The sequence below is a fragment of the Pelobates fuscus genome, unplaced genomic scaffold (assembly GCF_036172605.1).
Source record: "Pelobates fuscus isolate aPelFus1 unplaced genomic scaffold, aPelFus1.pri scaffold_46, whole genome shotgun sequence".
NCBI lineage: Eukaryota > Metazoa > Chordata > Amphibia > Anura > Pelobatidae > Pelobates > Pelobates fuscus.
This window is the reverse complement of record NW_026961883.1, coordinates 79818-95261: the sequence shown is the minus strand read 5'-3', so window position 1 is coordinate 95261 and position 15444 is coordinate 79818. Positions and strand designations below refer to the sequence as shown.

The following is a 15444-nucleotide window of genomic DNA, read 5'->3' as shown; positions in this document are numbered from 1 at the left end:
TTCAGGCAAGGCACACAGAATTTATACACAGACCCCCAGCATGGGGTCTCCATTCATGGACACACAATCCTGGACACACTTTGATGGACTGCATGGTACCCTGACTGGGCACCTCTGCCAAGCTTGCTTCCTAGCTATCACTGGGACACCAGTAGTGCTATAGCCCCTACCCGCTGCAGCTTGGCTGGGGTCTATCCAAACTTTCCTAACTTGTAACAGGGTCCTAGTGATTAAGCTCTCTTGCACAGAGTATAGCTGTCTCACCCAAACATGAGCCCAGCAAGAGTGCGGCTTGGAGTGGGCAAAGATGGCCGCCAACACGTGACCAAGTGTGTCCCAGACTCCAGGGATCCCATTGCCCTGGCATTTGAACGCTTTTGGGAGCAATACTGGGAACAAGCTAAACAGAGCCAAACAAGACCCACGGCTGCAACAAGCCCTCCACAGAACGGGGACAAACCACCACAGCCAGGGCGGAAAGCTGGCGCTACACAAGCGGGGAAGCGGAGGAGGAAGCCGCACAAAGCGTCCCGACACAGAGCTGACAAGCGGGTGCACTCATATCCGTACCCCTTACATGCCTACCAAACAGCGGGGACCGCCAACAGCCTCTAAAGCGGCTCCTACATCGGAGAAATCGGAGACGCAGCGGGCCCACCCGAAGGTAGTCACCCATCATGCACTGCCCAACACCCGATATGACCAGCACCTTGGCACAGACCTGCTGCACTCTCCCAGACGGGGAACAGGCTGAGGGTCGGACCGGCCCTGGGACAGCATGACTGTTGAGAGACGTACTCACAAACTGCTACTACACCCTGGACATTAACTGTCCCTCTTGGCGAACACGAGTACTAGCCCTTATGCATACTGCTGGCCTGTGAGGGTGACTTTATCCCAACACGAGCTTGTTATAGATAGAAGCAGCATTATCTATTTGTTTTTTTTTTTTTTTCGTTTTATTACTCCATGGCACAGATACATCTATGCCGGCTAATTGCATGTCATTACTTAACTTAGCCTGATTACAGCCAGGCTACCAACATGCTTACTAATGTAGAAAGGTACTGCTGGGGATATCTCACCTCTATTAACGTGCTTACCAGGTGGTTTTATAGCTCACCGGTTTAACATTGTAGTCTAACCTGTTTTCAATGTTGTAAATTCTCTGATATATATATAGCTGATAACAATCTAACCTGGATAACCTAGTTTAACGCTGTTATTGATAATATTATTAGATATAACTCTTTGTCATGCGATAATAATCCATAAAACTGTGCTATGTTTTAATGCCTAACCAATGTAAATCTATGTATGACGCTCTGCATGCTCTAGCTGTTGTGGCATTGTGTGCTTTATGTGATTTTTCATGCACAAATAAAATAAAGAATTTAAAAAAAAACACGAGCCAAGACTTAGTAAAGGGTGAAGTAGAACTGTGTTATCCAGTGTGTGGTGGCCACTCGGGTAGGGGCAGAAGTCTCCCAGCTACTCTGTGTCCCAGATACCGCACTTCAGCCATACCAATGTGACACTTGTCTGGCTTCAGAGTTAAGCCAGCTGCTCTAATTCGGCCGATAACCTTCCCTACATGGGAAATCTTCCTCCTATGAGTCACAATTGATAGCTATGCTGTCCAGGTACGCACGTGCAAATTCCTGGAAGCCATTGAGGAACCTATCCACCATACGTTGAAAGGTGGCTGGGACATTCTTCATCTAGAACGGCATGACCTGATATTGGAATAGGCCAAGCGGGGTGACGAATGCCGACTTGGGGATAGCCTCCTCGGCCAGGTGAATCTGCTAGTAGCCCTTGCATAGGTCTGTTGTGGCGAGATACTGTCCCCATGCTATATGATGAAATAGTTCCTCCAGGGCATGGGATAAGAGTTGGTAAGAGTCCGATCGTTCAGTCGCCTGTAGTCCACGCAGAAGAGTGTTGTTCCGTCCCGCTTCGGTACTAGGACTACAAGCCAAGTCTGAAGCCTCAATCACTCCTAGTCACAGCATTTACTGTATATCCTTCCGTATCTCTTACCGGACTGCCTCGAGAATGTGGTAGGGGTGGTTGCCTCATAGGTGCTTGTCCTGGGATTTCCACGTTGTGTACAGCCAGGGTGATGTACCCAGGGTCTTGGGAGAAGGTCTTTCGTTTAGCTTTCAATAATTTGTGGGCCTGAACTATTTCTTTATCAGTCAGTTTGTCTCCTAGTTTGACTTGAGCGATAAGGTCAACTTGGGAGTCTCCCTCTAGCAAGTCAGGTAATGCGAGGCTGTCTAGATCCTCAGAAGCTGGGGCGCACACTGCAGTTACATAGTCCTTCCTTTTTTTGTACTCTTTAAGCATATTAACGTGGAAGGAGCAGTTTACTCTCTCATCTGCACAGCTGGCTACCACATAGGTGGTATTGCAGATATGCTCCACCACCTTGTAGGGACCCTGCCATGCCACCTGTAATTAATCATGTCAGACCGGTTTAATCTTTTGTCCAACACGGAAACTACGCAGTCGGGTACCCCGGTCATACCATACTTTCTGTCACCCCTTGTCAGCTTGGAGGTTCTCTTTTACCAACTTAGCCAACTGTTCCATGTGGTCACAGAGTTTTAGCACATTCCCCCATCCCAATGCACTGTGATGAGGTCCTCGTAATCTTCTCCCATATAATAGTCCAAAGCAGTTCCTGCGGCACCTCCCAATATGCACATAAGAAGTGCGGTAGGAGTCGCTCCCAGTCTCGGCAAGCAGTGTTCTGTTGAACCGCTCGCAGATATATATATATATATATATATATATATATATATATATATATATATATTTTTTTTTTTTCTGCCGGTTATAAGGAGAACTCAGAATGGATTTTACTGAGACTACCTAGAAATCCCAAAGCTGACCTAAAACGGATCAAGCAGTGTCTGTTCGGCTTTTTTTCCTTTTTCCTTTTTTTTTTAGAAATTGTTTATTTTAAAATTCTTGCAAATGTAACAATTGATACTTCAAAAATGTGTATAACATTGCTGCTTTAGTCATAATGTCTAGTACAAAGTTCACATTCAGTAACAGAAATACTTGTAGTCGACATAGAGGGGAAGTGAAGACCAAAAATAATAAGGGTGTTGATATTCAAATAGATTCGCTGGTAGTTCAAGGTCTCATATTATCTCCAGCTGGGTGTCACTATCGGTCTGTTTGACTGGTGTTCATGAAGTTACACTAGGGTTCCCAGGAGGTCATGTATATTTTTTTTTTCCAGTGGAGGGTGATAAGCAGATTTGCTGCTTTGAGCAGATGTATGTCTAGGGTCCTAGTGTCCCTTGGTATGGAGGGAGGCAATATAAGATATAGGAGTGTTTAAGGTGGGTAGGGTATGGTGGTTCCCGTTATGAGGTGTATGAGACTGGAGATCCGTGACCAGAACTTTTGGTTCACCGTGCATGACCACCAGATGTGAGCCGTGTCCCCAATGGCCTCTAGTCATCTACAGCAGTTATTGGACGTGCCTGGGAATGCCCGTTTGAGTTTGGATGGGGTGTAGTGCCATCTAGCTATCTTCTTATAGTTACTTTCTTGTGTCGCTAAGCTGGTGGATGATTTTTGTGTCAGGAGGAATATTTGCTTCCAGTCATTATCTGCGAAAGATAAGTGCAGTTCTTGTTCCCAGTGTTTTTTGTAGAGTAGGTTGATTGGTTGGCTAGTGTCCTGTAGTAGGCATATGTGGTTTTGACCTGTTTCTTTTTGAGTGTGCATTGGGTGCACGTAAGTTCGAATTTGGTCAGTGCTCGGTGACCTTGTTGGGGGTATTTGTTGGTCCGCAAAAAGTGAATGAGTTGATCGTAGAGAAATTTTTGAAGGGTCGTGGGAGTTCCCTGCGGGTGTAGGGACGACAGGGGCCTAACTCCCTCATTGTCAAGGAGGTCTCGTGAAGGTAGGTATGCTGTGGTATGATATTATCTGTATGCCGCTCCCGATTCACCAGGCTTGAAGAGCGGATTGTGAGTCAGTGGATATAGCGGTGATGGGTATGGTGATATGTCCGCCGCCAATGACTCATGTGTGACCACATTCTCAGTGTCGGAGTAATGGTCGGGTGTTGTTTGTGCATAAGGAAGGATTGGCCAGAGTTGTGCCATGGTATTGTGTGTATGGGGACACGGAAGATGTTATTCTCTACATCTACCCATTGTTTGGTCGTGTTCTTGCCTGTCCAGTCATAAATCCTGGCCAATAGTACTGCACTGTGGTATCGTTCCACATCTGGCAGCCCCAGACCCCCCTCCGTCTTTGATCTTGTGAGCAGCTGATAGGCTAGCCTGGGGCGTTTGTGGGACCAAATAAATGTCGTAAATAGTTTTTGTATGGCAGCAAAGAAGGTTGTGGGTAGAGTGATCGGGAGAACTTGCAGCAAGTATAATATTCTTGGGAGAATACTAATTTTCAGGATATTTATCCTGCAAAACCAGCTGAACTGCGAAGTGTGCCATTTAGTAAGATCTTTAGTTCTAGCTTGGATTAGCAGGGGGGTGGGGGGTGGTTTCATATAGTCGTGAGATAACGGATGGTAGTGCTACCCCCAGATATGTTATATGCTCTGTTCCCCAGGAGAATGGGAAGTTTGATTGTAGATGTGTTTTGGTCGAGTTTAGTACTTTCAGTGGGAGGAGTTCACATTTACCTAGAGTGGCATGAAAGGTGAACACTTTGCTATAGAGAGACATCTCCTCCAGTATATGAGGGAGTGAGGAGCTGGGTTCGGAGACCGTGAATAGCATGTCATCTGCAAATGCTGATATTTTGTGTTCTGCCCATCCAAATTTGAAACCCTTGATGTTAGGATTTTCTCTAACTCCCTGGAGGAATGGCTCCAGGACCAGGACGAAACAAAGAGGGGTGCTATTGGAGATGGGTACTGGGAGTGAGAGTTGGCCGTTCACGAGTAGCCTAGCCGTTGGTCTGGAGTATATAGCTCCCATCCACCTTAGCCAGTTTGGGCCAAAGCCCATCTGTTCCAGGGTGGCAAGCATCAGGGACCAGTCCACCCTGTTGAAAGCCTTTTCGGCATCTCTGGAGAGTAACAGTGTCTGGGTGTTTGTGTGTTCAGAGTGATGCATGAGATTAATGAGTTTGGTGATATTATTTTTTAGCTTCTCGGCCTTGTATAAATCCAGCCTGGTCTGGGTGAATTAGCTCTGGGAGCTTGAGGCGTAGGCGGTTAGCTAGTGTTTTAGTGAACATTTTTTAAATCAATATTTTTAAGTGAGATAGGCCAATAACTCCCACATTGGGTCAAATCTTTACCTGGTTTGGGTAGAGTGCAATAGTGGCTTCCGATGCCTGTGGGGGTATGGAATTGTCTTTAAGTAGGGAGTTGAGTGCGTCTAGGAGTGGGGGTATGAGCTGGATGGAAAAGCTCTTGTAGTATTTGGCCGTGAAGACATCTGGGCCCGGGCTCTTTCCTAGTGGGAGGGAGTGTATCACTACTTCTAACTCCTCTTTAGTTGTGGGAGAGTCAAGTCTTTGTTGTACGTTGGGTGGGATTGTCTTGGCGATCCTTTGTTTGAGGAAGGCTCTTATGTCAGTAACATCTGGGGGGAGAGTCCCTCAAGTTGTAAAGTTTGTGGTAAAACTCCTGGAAGGCTAGCATGATGTCCGCCATCAGATTTGACTTGGTCCCTTGTGGAGTCTGTATGGATGAGATAAATGTGGTTTGTCTTTGTGTTTTTAGAGCTTGCGCTGATAGTCGTCCCCCTTTGCCCCCTTGGGTATAGTACCGGTGTCTGGTAAGAAGAAGACTTTTCTTGATTTGTGTTCCATTAAGGGTGGCTAGCTCTGAGCGTTTATCCAAAAGTGTTTTATATGTGGTGAGGTCTAGGTTGTTTTTGTCTGTGGATTCAAGTGTTTCAACAAACAACCGGGCACCTATTTTAACTAGCAAATTGTCCGGCAGAGGCATATCGAGCAGTATCAGAAATGCATCTATACGAGAAGGTCAAGGAGAAATGAATGGTTCAATACAATATAACCCCGGAAACCTACCGGACAAACAAACAAACTAGAGGATTACGTTAAGGGCACAAAGACTACTATACCAAATGGGCATTTTGAAGCTCAGCCATGATATTCCCCTTGCAGGGCAATTAGGCATTTGGAAAGCGAATCATCGGATCATACAGGGATATAGCCAAACCTTTGATATGTGTCAGCGAGTAGAGAAAAAAGGTGAATACCCGAAAGCTAAATAAAAATCCGTACCCAGGGGGCGGAGCCTGACCGCCAAGCAGTACAGACGTGGGCACCACGAGCTCTCGCCTGACGGGCCAAATTTGGGTCAAACTCAACGGCTACACTGACCGCAGACTCACCGGGTTGTGCTACCCATGCTGGGAATGCACTGCGGAACCGAAGGACACCCCTCTGAAACCCGTCGAGGCAGGGAAACCGAAACGCCGAGTGCGGCCTACTAAAGTTGGAGCCGGGGAGAGACGGCCGCTCACCCCGACGCCAGACACACCAAGCGTCTCTACAGGTCTCCTACCCCCCCCCCCCCCTCTGGACCGGTGGGGGTTATCCCGGTCCCCACTGGGGGAACAGACTGTGGCATCAATCACCACCCCAGCTATCTGAACGCAGCAGGCGACACGAGGCACTCCAACCTCACGGTGGTAGAGGTTGAACGGTGGTAGAGTGCCTGAGGGAGAGACGGGGTGACACAGTAAGGGAGCGGGTTGCACAGTGGTGTGAAAGTGAGGGAGGGGATTGCAACTGGTGGCCCCTGGTGTCTTTGATCCCTGGTGCTCCAGTAAGCTCTCTCTACAATTTGCCCTGAGAGACTGCACAGTCTGCAACTCCACCAGGTGTGAACTGCAGATTGTGCAGTGCCTCACAATATCCAGAAAACAGAGCATTGAAGTGGTATCCCGCGGCGACGGTCTGATTGGCCAGAGATCGCGAGACACTGCATAGTCAGCGGAGCTGCAGACTGTGCTGGCTTTCTGCTTCTCAGGACAGAGTGGAGGGACCTCGCAACCAGCAGCATACCGGGCAAGGTGTGGGGTCCTTGTACCTGACACAGTATGCCTGCCCGATGGCGAGTTAGGCCTTAGGCAGCCGCCTAAATCGCTGCTCAGTGCCGACTGCGGTCTCTCTCCCTCCAGTGCAGCATTTTCTATTTGAAGCTGGGAGGTAATGATAGTCAGTCACTTCCCAGCATCTCATGCTACAGGGATTCCGTTGGGCAATTAAACAGTGCTTACCGAGTCCCTCTGCAGCAATGCCCATCAGGTTTCTTTAAGTGTATGGGCTACCCAATGGGCAAATCACTACAGAACTCCAGTTTTGTTCTCGCTGGACCATAGGTTCCTGCAGAAAACCAATTGGAAAACGCTGTTTGAGTGTATACAGGCACATCTGGTGAGAAAGTGTATAATGTGTTGGCGCAATAAACAGGAAAAAAAGGCAAGTTACAAAAAAAATAAAATGCTTATGTCTTTAAGATCAAAACAGGCTTATCAGATTGTCTTTAATAAGCTCAACATGTCTGCAGACACTGAAATCATCATGCTGATATTTAGATGAAGCCTCAATGGTCTAAATTGTTCTTTACTGGCAAACACCAAATCAAAAAAAAAAAAAAAAAAAAAAGGAGGATTTCCATGTATCCAAAAAGTAATGAACAATCGTATGTGGACTAATGTAGATACTTTCTAAGGACAGGTATCTAATTCAGTCGGGGGTTGGCTGAACAAATGGATACAACTAAACCTTTAATAAGAATAAAGCTAAAGGGGTGGGATACCCCAAAAGAAGTCACCAATATCAAGACTTACACAAAATAAAGACAATTACAAAAATAAATCCGTACATATCCAATGTGCAATAAAGGGAAAAGCCTGCTAAATGTTCCAAAGTAAGCCTGCGCACATTCCCCATAACTAGTGGAAATGATAGAACATAGGGTAGGTAGGCTAGATATTGCACACTAGCTGTTTTGAGGTATATATGTCAAAAAGACCTTTTAAAGTCTAGTAAAATACTAGCGTGAGCAAAAAGACGATAGAACCACATACTAGGCTTCCATGAGTTGCAACATAGTAATAGACAGTATCAGGATGAAGTGAAACATTGTTTCAATAGGCTATAACAAAAGAGAAAGAAACGGATACACTTATCGAGTGAAATCCCTGGCCATGTAGCCATTTGGTAAAGTATTAGGTATAAGATCTCCTACAGTAGCAGCTTTTATAATATCCCTAATGCGACTTCAAGCGCTACCCTGAATAAGAAGCCTGTCCCTAATCTACAGTTACTAGATATACAGCCGCCCAACAAATATCTTCTAAGATCAAGTCCGGTATCTAGGTAGACTTGAAAGTAATAGAGCGGAGCAAACTGAGCATTAGGTGGCTAAATCAGCATGTGAGTGATACAAGTGTCTAAAATGTGCAAACACGAGCAGCTCGAGATCTTCAGAGTTACAGGACAGCATGGAAAGGGTTAAGTGAAAGGAAAGCTACACGTTTGCGTGAGCTTGTGGTGGGCAGCAAGTAAGCTGTAGAGTTGATGCATGGGTGTGATGCCAGCTCTGAGAGAGACAGTGTGGGTGGCTCTTAAAAGAGCCTTTGTGTTAGCGGGTGGTCAGGGAGGCGGACATTTACTTGGCGCTGGTGTACTTTGTGACAGCCTTGGTGCCCTCAGACACGGCGTGCTTTGCCAGCTCTCCGGGTAGTAGCAGGCGCACGGCAGTCTGGATCTCCCGGGAGGTGATGGTGGAGCGCTTGTTGTAGTGAGCCAGGCGAGAAGCTTCTCCTGCGATGCGCTCAAAGATATCATTGACAAAGGAGTTCATGATCCCCATTGCCTTGGAGGAGATGCCGGTGTCGGGATGGACCTGCTTCAGCACCTTGTACACGTAGATGGCATAGCTCTCCTTCCTGCTCTTTCTACGCTTCTTGCCATCTTTCTTCTGAGTCTTGGTGACGGCTTTTTTGGAGCCTTTCTTGGGGGCTGGTGCGGACTTTGCTGGATCAGGCATGATTAACGCTGTTAGCTCGCGAGCGAATAGCAAGCTGCTTGCTCCGGCGGTTCTATTTATAGGCGGACCATGTAAATGAGGCCCTTCCGCTTCCCTTCCTGCGATTGGTTGCTAAAGTCAGATGACGTAAGGAAGCGGCTGTTTAACACTAGCTCCAGCAATAGATTGGTTCCCTGTATAACGTGTCTCTAATTGGCTGCTTGTAAAGTCATCCAATCACAGAGCACAGTGTGTTTATAAATAGCCTGTGGTAGGGGAGGAGTTTTCATCTTCTTGCATTCAATCAAGAACAAACATGTCTGGCCGCGGAAAGCAAGGTGGAAAGACCCGTGCAAAGGCGAAGACTCGCTCATCCCGAGCGGGACTTCAGTTCCCAGTCGGCAGAGTCCACCGTTTGCTGAGGAAGGGCAATTATGCAGAGCGTGTGGGAGCCGGTGCCCCCGTCTATCTGGCTGCAGTGCTGGAGTACCTGACCGCTGAGATTCTGGAGCTGGCAGGGAATGCCGCTAGAGACAACAAAAAGACCCGCATCATTCCCCGCCATCTCCAGCTCGCTGTCCGTAACGATGAAGAGCTCAACAAACTGCTGGGAGGAGTGACTATCGCCCAGGGAGGTGTCCTGCCTAACATCCAGGCTGTGCTGCTGCCCAAGAAGACCGAGAGCCACAAGCCCAAGAGCAAGTAAAGCGGACAGCTGCTGCACCTGCCTCCCTCACCTACCAAACACAAAGGCTCTTTTAAGAGCCACCCACGTTCTCCACAAAGAGCCGATTAATTGTTCTGCTGCGCGCAAACCGTTCCCTGTATCTACACACACACACACACACACACACACCACGCTGGCAGCTCATAGGCAAGCTAAAATATTAGGGCGCTTCTGTCACAGCACTGACTGAGTCCCATTTGCAGTCCATATCCTGTCCAACATTCCAGCTATAGAACTAGTTAAAATCAATGGCTGCCATGCATGTCTATGATAAACGCAGCAGCAAATTAATACCAATTGGGGCAAGTGTATATAGTGTACAGGTCCTCTTTTGTTAAGCGGGGCATCTCTACATGTCGCTCACTCTCAGGATTCCCCCCTCTCCCGCTGTCTGGAGGACATGCCGGGTGAAACCTACTATGAGCGTTCAAATCCTAGCGGCGCTTCAGCTCTGTTGTCTGTGCTGCTGGATGAGTTAACGCAGCCTTAATAGCCTGGCCTCTCGGCTGAAAACATTGTTTCAATAAGTGGATGCTTTGTAACATTTCCTGCTGCTCTGTCTCCTGGAGCTCATTTGTATGGCTACTGAGCGTCCTGTGAGTGAAAGTCCTTTATCAGACGTGGCTTCTATCCCATCGAAAGAAGCGGCCTTTCTGCATGTGTAAGAGGTCAATGTCCCATGCACCCCTCCCCCTCGATAAAGCCTATACAGCTATTAATAAGTATGTTGGGAGGAATACGTCCATTACTGCCCACTGCCATTCCTTTCAACTAGTAGCGTCTATAATAAATGCTGTCAGGACAGGAAGGGTCACTAAAGGCTTAGATCCCTTCTTTGGGCGCGTGGTCTCAATAGATGGAGGAGGGGGGAGGGGATGAAGCAGTTGATTTGAGCGGGCATTTTGAATGTGGGGGAGGGGATGAGAAGCAGTTGATTTGAGCGGGTATTTTGAAATGGTTTACTATTTGTTTTCAGCCAATCAGAACATACCACCCACTTGATGAACCAATGAAAACGCCGTATCGGCTATAAAGCCCAGGCTACAGCGAGCAGCGTTCATTCTCTTTCGTTTTGCTACAATGGCCAGAACTAAGCAGACAGCCCGTAAGTCGACCGGAGGCAAGGCTCCCCGCAAGCAGCTAGCCACCAAAGCTGCTAGAAAGAGCGCCCCAGCTACCGGGGGAGTGAAAAAGCCTCACCGTTACCGTCCAGGAACTGTGGCTCTCAGGGAGATCCGCCGTTATCAGAAGTCCACCGAGCTGCTCATCCGCAAGCTGCCCTTCCAGCGCCTTGTCCGTGAGATCGCTCAGGATTTCAAGACTGATCTGCGCTTCCAGAGCTCTGCTGTCATGGCTCTGCAAGAGGCTAGCGAGGCTTACCTGGTTGGTCTTTTTGAGGATACCAACTTGTGCGCCATCCACGCTAAGAGGGTCACAATCATGCCCAAAGACATCCAGCTGGCTCGTAGGATCCGAGGCGAACGTGCTTAAGTTGAAACCTGCTAACACAAAACACAAAGGCTCTTTTAAGAGCCACCAAATCTGCACTCGAACGAGCTCCAACACATTCATAAAAACGTGTCTTTTAGCCTGTGACTTTGAGCGGGCTAGCTACGGAGCCCACACACTACAATGCTCAAATGTCCCCACATATCCCATTTTCACGTCAGGCAACGATGTAGCCATCATCTCTGCTGGTCTATTTCACTGGCGATTTTACAATAACTTCACTATTTAGAATCCATCGTGTGGAGAGGCAGCAGGAAAAAGACTACTTTTTCGCTTAGAGGAGAATACATAGTTAACACAGGAGTGCATATGCAAAGCTAGTAACAATGTTTCTATTTAAGTGGCTGCAAGCATGTATTAAATGTAGGCAACAGTAACAATACACCAAAACCAGAGCTTTCTTGACAGTGTGTGTGTACGTACTTGCTCATATTTTTTTACATCCCCTACCATTAACAGAAGGCGGCTCCAAATCCTCCGATGGTTCAAAAATGCGGTCTACAAATACAGTGTTTAGCAACCTTTCCCGTCTAGATGTTTGGGAGCAGCCTCTACTACTATCTCCTTCTCGGTGTATCTATGTAGATAGCAGGCAATTTATCAGGTGTGGAAGGGGTTAAAGTGATTAGGTTCAGTCTTTTAGTGAAAAAGTGGGTGGCCCTGAAAAGGGCCTTTGGGTTAATGGGGTGTGCGGTAAAGTCAAGCCCGAGTTTTAACCTCCGAAGCCATAGAGAGTGCGGCCCTGGCGCTTAAGAGCATAAACTACGTCCATGGCGGTGACAGTCTTCCTCTTGGCATGCTCGGTATAAGTGACGGCGTCCCGGATGACGTTCTCCAGGAATACCTTCAGCACCCCGCGAGTCTCCTCATAGATGAGGCCGGAAATACGCTTCACGCCTCCCCTGCGAGCAAGGCGACGAATTGCAGGCTTGGTAATGCCCTGGATGTTGTCACGAAGAACCTTCCTGTGACGCTTAGCGCCACCTTTTCCGAGACCCTTTGCCTCTGCCAGACATGGTTCTGCTCTTCTTTCTGCACGAACGATATGAGATGCTGTGCAAAGCTCTTCCTTATATACTCCTCGGACGGACCGTATGGGGACCTGCAGCAAAGGAGGCGGGCGTTTTAAACACGCCCCTTCACTTTTTTTTTTCCTCTCAATAATATGCTTAACCCTCTCCTTCCGTGCTCGAAATGGTTCTGGCTTTTAAAACCAAAGCTGTTTATGCTTCAAAAGATTTCACAATCGTGAAGTCTTTTGAAGTATAATCATTTTATCATGTCTTTAGTGTTTCTTTGATAGTCGGCTTAGCTACTGCACAAGGTATCATTTCTTGGGCTTTATCACTCTTTGAATATCGAAATAAGCGCCCGTTTCACACGTGGAGAGAGGACGAGGACAGTCCCTTTTATTATCACCATGTACAAAATCGCAATCCCTAAAATATGTTCTGCTTTATTATCTTACTGAAAAAGGCAATAACATTAAATCTAGTCTGGAAGGACACTGTGTGATATTCTATATATTATATGCGTTTCTCACTAAAACTGGCCTTTCGCAATTTAATGAAGAAACACCCTCAGTATCTTAGAACGGAGGGAATTTCTAAGCCAAAAAAAATAAAAAAAATCAACGCTCAAGTGTAGCACTGGTATACGGGGACTTAGCCACACCGACAAGATACATTCCTGTGTAATCTTTTCGAGCACTAGATGCTGGGATTACAGGATTCATTAGGTTATTCCTGACTTTAGAATGAGGGATGGAGGGGGAACGATATGTGTGACATGACACCAAAACAAACACGTTGCCATCACTGATATATAGCTCTGAAATGAGAATGTGGTGGCTCTTACAAGAGCCTTTGGGGTTTGGAAAATAAAATTAAATGCGAGCAAGGCTTATTTCTTTTTGGGAGCTGCCTTTTTAGCCTTTGCAGGACTCTTTGCGGCTTTGGGTTTGGCTGCCTTTTTGGCAGGGCTCTTCACGGTCTTCTTAGCCGGGCTTTTCACTACCTTCTTGGGCTTGGCGGCTTTGACTTTCTTCGGACTTTTGGTGGCCTTTTTAGCGGAGGCGGCCGGCTTTTTGGCCTTTTTCGGGCTCTTTGCAGCTACCTTCTTAGGTTTGGCTGGAGACTTGGTGGCTTTCTTCGGGGCAGGCTTCTTGACTTTAGCCGGTGCCTTTTTCTTGGTAGCCTTGTCCTTGCTCTCCGCCTGCTTTTTGTTGAGCTTGAAGGAGCCGGAAGCTCCGCTTCCTTTGACCTGGACGAGAGTGCTTTTAGTCACCAAGCCCTTGAGAGCCAGCTTGAGGCGGCTGTTATTCTTTTCCACATCATAACCAGAAGCAGCCAAAGCCTTCTTCAGAGCTGCCAGGGACACCCCGCTGCGCTCTTTAGAAGCGGACACAGCTTTGACAATGAGCTCGGACACGCTAGGACCGGAGGGCTTAGCGGCTTTCTTGACACCGGCTGCTTTCTTGGGCTGCTTCTTCTTGGAGGCGCTTTCTACCGCAGGTGCGGCGGCGGGAGCTGGGGCGGCTTCAGACATGGTCACTATTCTCTATGAAGATCAAGCAATAATACGCGCCCGCAGCAGCCTCCAAATTATACATCTCCAGCTAGCATCTTATTGGCTGATCTAACCACGCTCTGATTGGATACAGTCTTATGACACACCCTCCACTGTCCCTACTCCATCTTTTCACACTCTGCTCTCACACTGTGTTTCCGAATGGATAAAACGAATACATTTAGGTAAAATAAGAGGACGGAGGTCGATGCCATCTATCGTGGAATGTACTAAACTATCTAACCAAGAATTCATTAGCAGCTCCATGGGTCCCGAGGGTTGTCACGATCTAGCAGAGCCGGTGAAAGCTGACACATCTCCTTTGGGATGAGCCTGATGTTCTCCACAAACATTACTGTGATAACTATTAAAAGAATATATTCCAAGGTTTTCTTTCTCACTCTTATGCAAGAAAGGGAAGGGGCCCGTGTTATCAAGGTGGGTTGAAGCTCGTGTCGTAAAGAAACAGAGAAAAGGGATTTTGATCCTCGTTTGTTCAGACAGGTAGCTCAGGTAGGATGTAGTAAGATCATAGCAGAAGAGCTCTTAGTCGTGGCAATTTTTAAATTACATAATTACATAATTGTATGTTATATATCTATGTTTACCCTCTAACAACAACTAAGACCAGTTATATTAAAACACACACACTGTGGGGGCGTGGCCTAGCGAGCAACGCGGATGGTCGCACTGATCTGAGCTCCGCAAGCCGCCGGCCCAACAAAGCTAAGAAAAAAGCTTATCGCTGACTCCAAAAGACCTGACTACTGGGAAACATCATGGCTAACACGAAGCAGAAAAAACAAACGGAAAAAACGGACCGATCCGACTTTTTTCAGACCCGTACATCGACGCCTAAAACTTCAGGCCTCACGGAACGGGACCAAGATGGCGACGGCGGGAATGACACAGTGCCGCTGCAATCGTCTCCTGGGCCGCAAAACCTGCCTGTCACGCAGGATTTCCTGCAGAGCTGTCTGGACGACATGTCCAGCAAAATTCTCACCTCAATCCAGAGCACCCTGCGGGAACTTCGCAAAGAAGTGCAAGAACTGGGAGACAGGACAACACATGTGGAACAGAGAGTGGAAGACCAAGCTGCAGCACATAATGACATGGCTGACCAGATGCAGCATGTACAGCAACAATTGGAATTCACACAGCGCAAGGTAATGGACCTAGAGGATCGCTCTAGGCGCCAGAACTTACGAATAAGAGGCATCTCTGAAGAAGTGAAGCAGCAGGAGCTCCATGCGTTCCTGATAGGGTACTTTAAAGAACTAGCACCAGACCTGCCCGCAGAGGTACTACTTTTAGACAGGTACCACAGGGTCCAAAAGCCAACGTTCCTACCACAAGATACCCCCAGGGATGTGCTCACACATCTGCACTACTTCCATGTAAAAGAGGCACTACTACAAGCCACAAGGGGAGAACGTGAATTGCCACAGAAATACAGACACATCAAAGTATTCACTGATCTATCAGCGGCCACACTTCAAAAGAGAAAAGAATTCAAAGACATCACGGAAGCACTGCGACAGAACGATGTGCAATACAGATGGGGATACCCAATCCGCCTTCTAATAAGGAGAAACGGTACGGTGACGACGGCCAGCACACCAGA

At 47.4% G+C, this 15444-nt stretch overlaps 3 protein-coding genes across 3 annotated transcripts; 1 reads left to right on the top strand and 2 right to left on the bottom strand.

Annotated features, from left to right (window-relative positions):
• Positions 1-8653: 8653 nt before the first annotated feature.
• Positions 8654-9151, bottom strand: LOC134584704 (histone H2B 1.1-like). The gene has a single exon (XM_063440543.1). It carries the CDS (start codon positions 9032-9034, stop codon positions 8654-8656), a length of 381 nt encoding a protein of 126 aa, XP_063296613.1. The 5' UTR covers positions 9035-9151.
• A 178-nt stretch (positions 9152-9329) lies between these two features.
• LOC134584730 (histone H2A type 2-B-like) lies at positions 9330-9719 on the top strand. The gene has a single exon (XM_063440564.1). It carries the CDS (start codon positions 9330-9332, stop codon positions 9717-9719), a length of 390 nt encoding a protein of 129 aa, XP_063296634.1.
• A 3432-nt stretch (positions 9720-13151) lies between these two features.
• Positions 13152-13799, bottom strand: LOC134584701 (histone H1B-like). The gene has a single exon (XM_063440540.1). The coding sequence runs from the start codon at positions 13794-13796 to the stop codon at positions 13152-13154; it is 645 nt and encodes a 214-aa protein (XP_063296610.1). The 5' UTR covers positions 13797-13799.
• Positions 13800-15444: the final 1645 nt, after the last annotated feature.

Bases quoted from the DNA above. Each gene is read 5' to 3' on its own strand.
- LOC134584730 (XM_063440564.1), top strand. From the start codon at position 9,330: ATGTCTGGCCGCGGAAAGCAAGGTGGAAAGACCCGTGCAAAGGCGAAG.
- LOC134584704 (XM_063440543.1), bottom strand. From the start codon at position 9,034: ATGCCTGATCCAGCAAAGTCCGCACCAGCCCCCAAGAAAGGCTCCAAA.
- LOC134584701 (XM_063440540.1), bottom strand. From the start codon at position 13,796: ATGTCTGAAGCCGCCCCAGCTCCCGCCGCCGCACCTGCGGTAGAAAGC.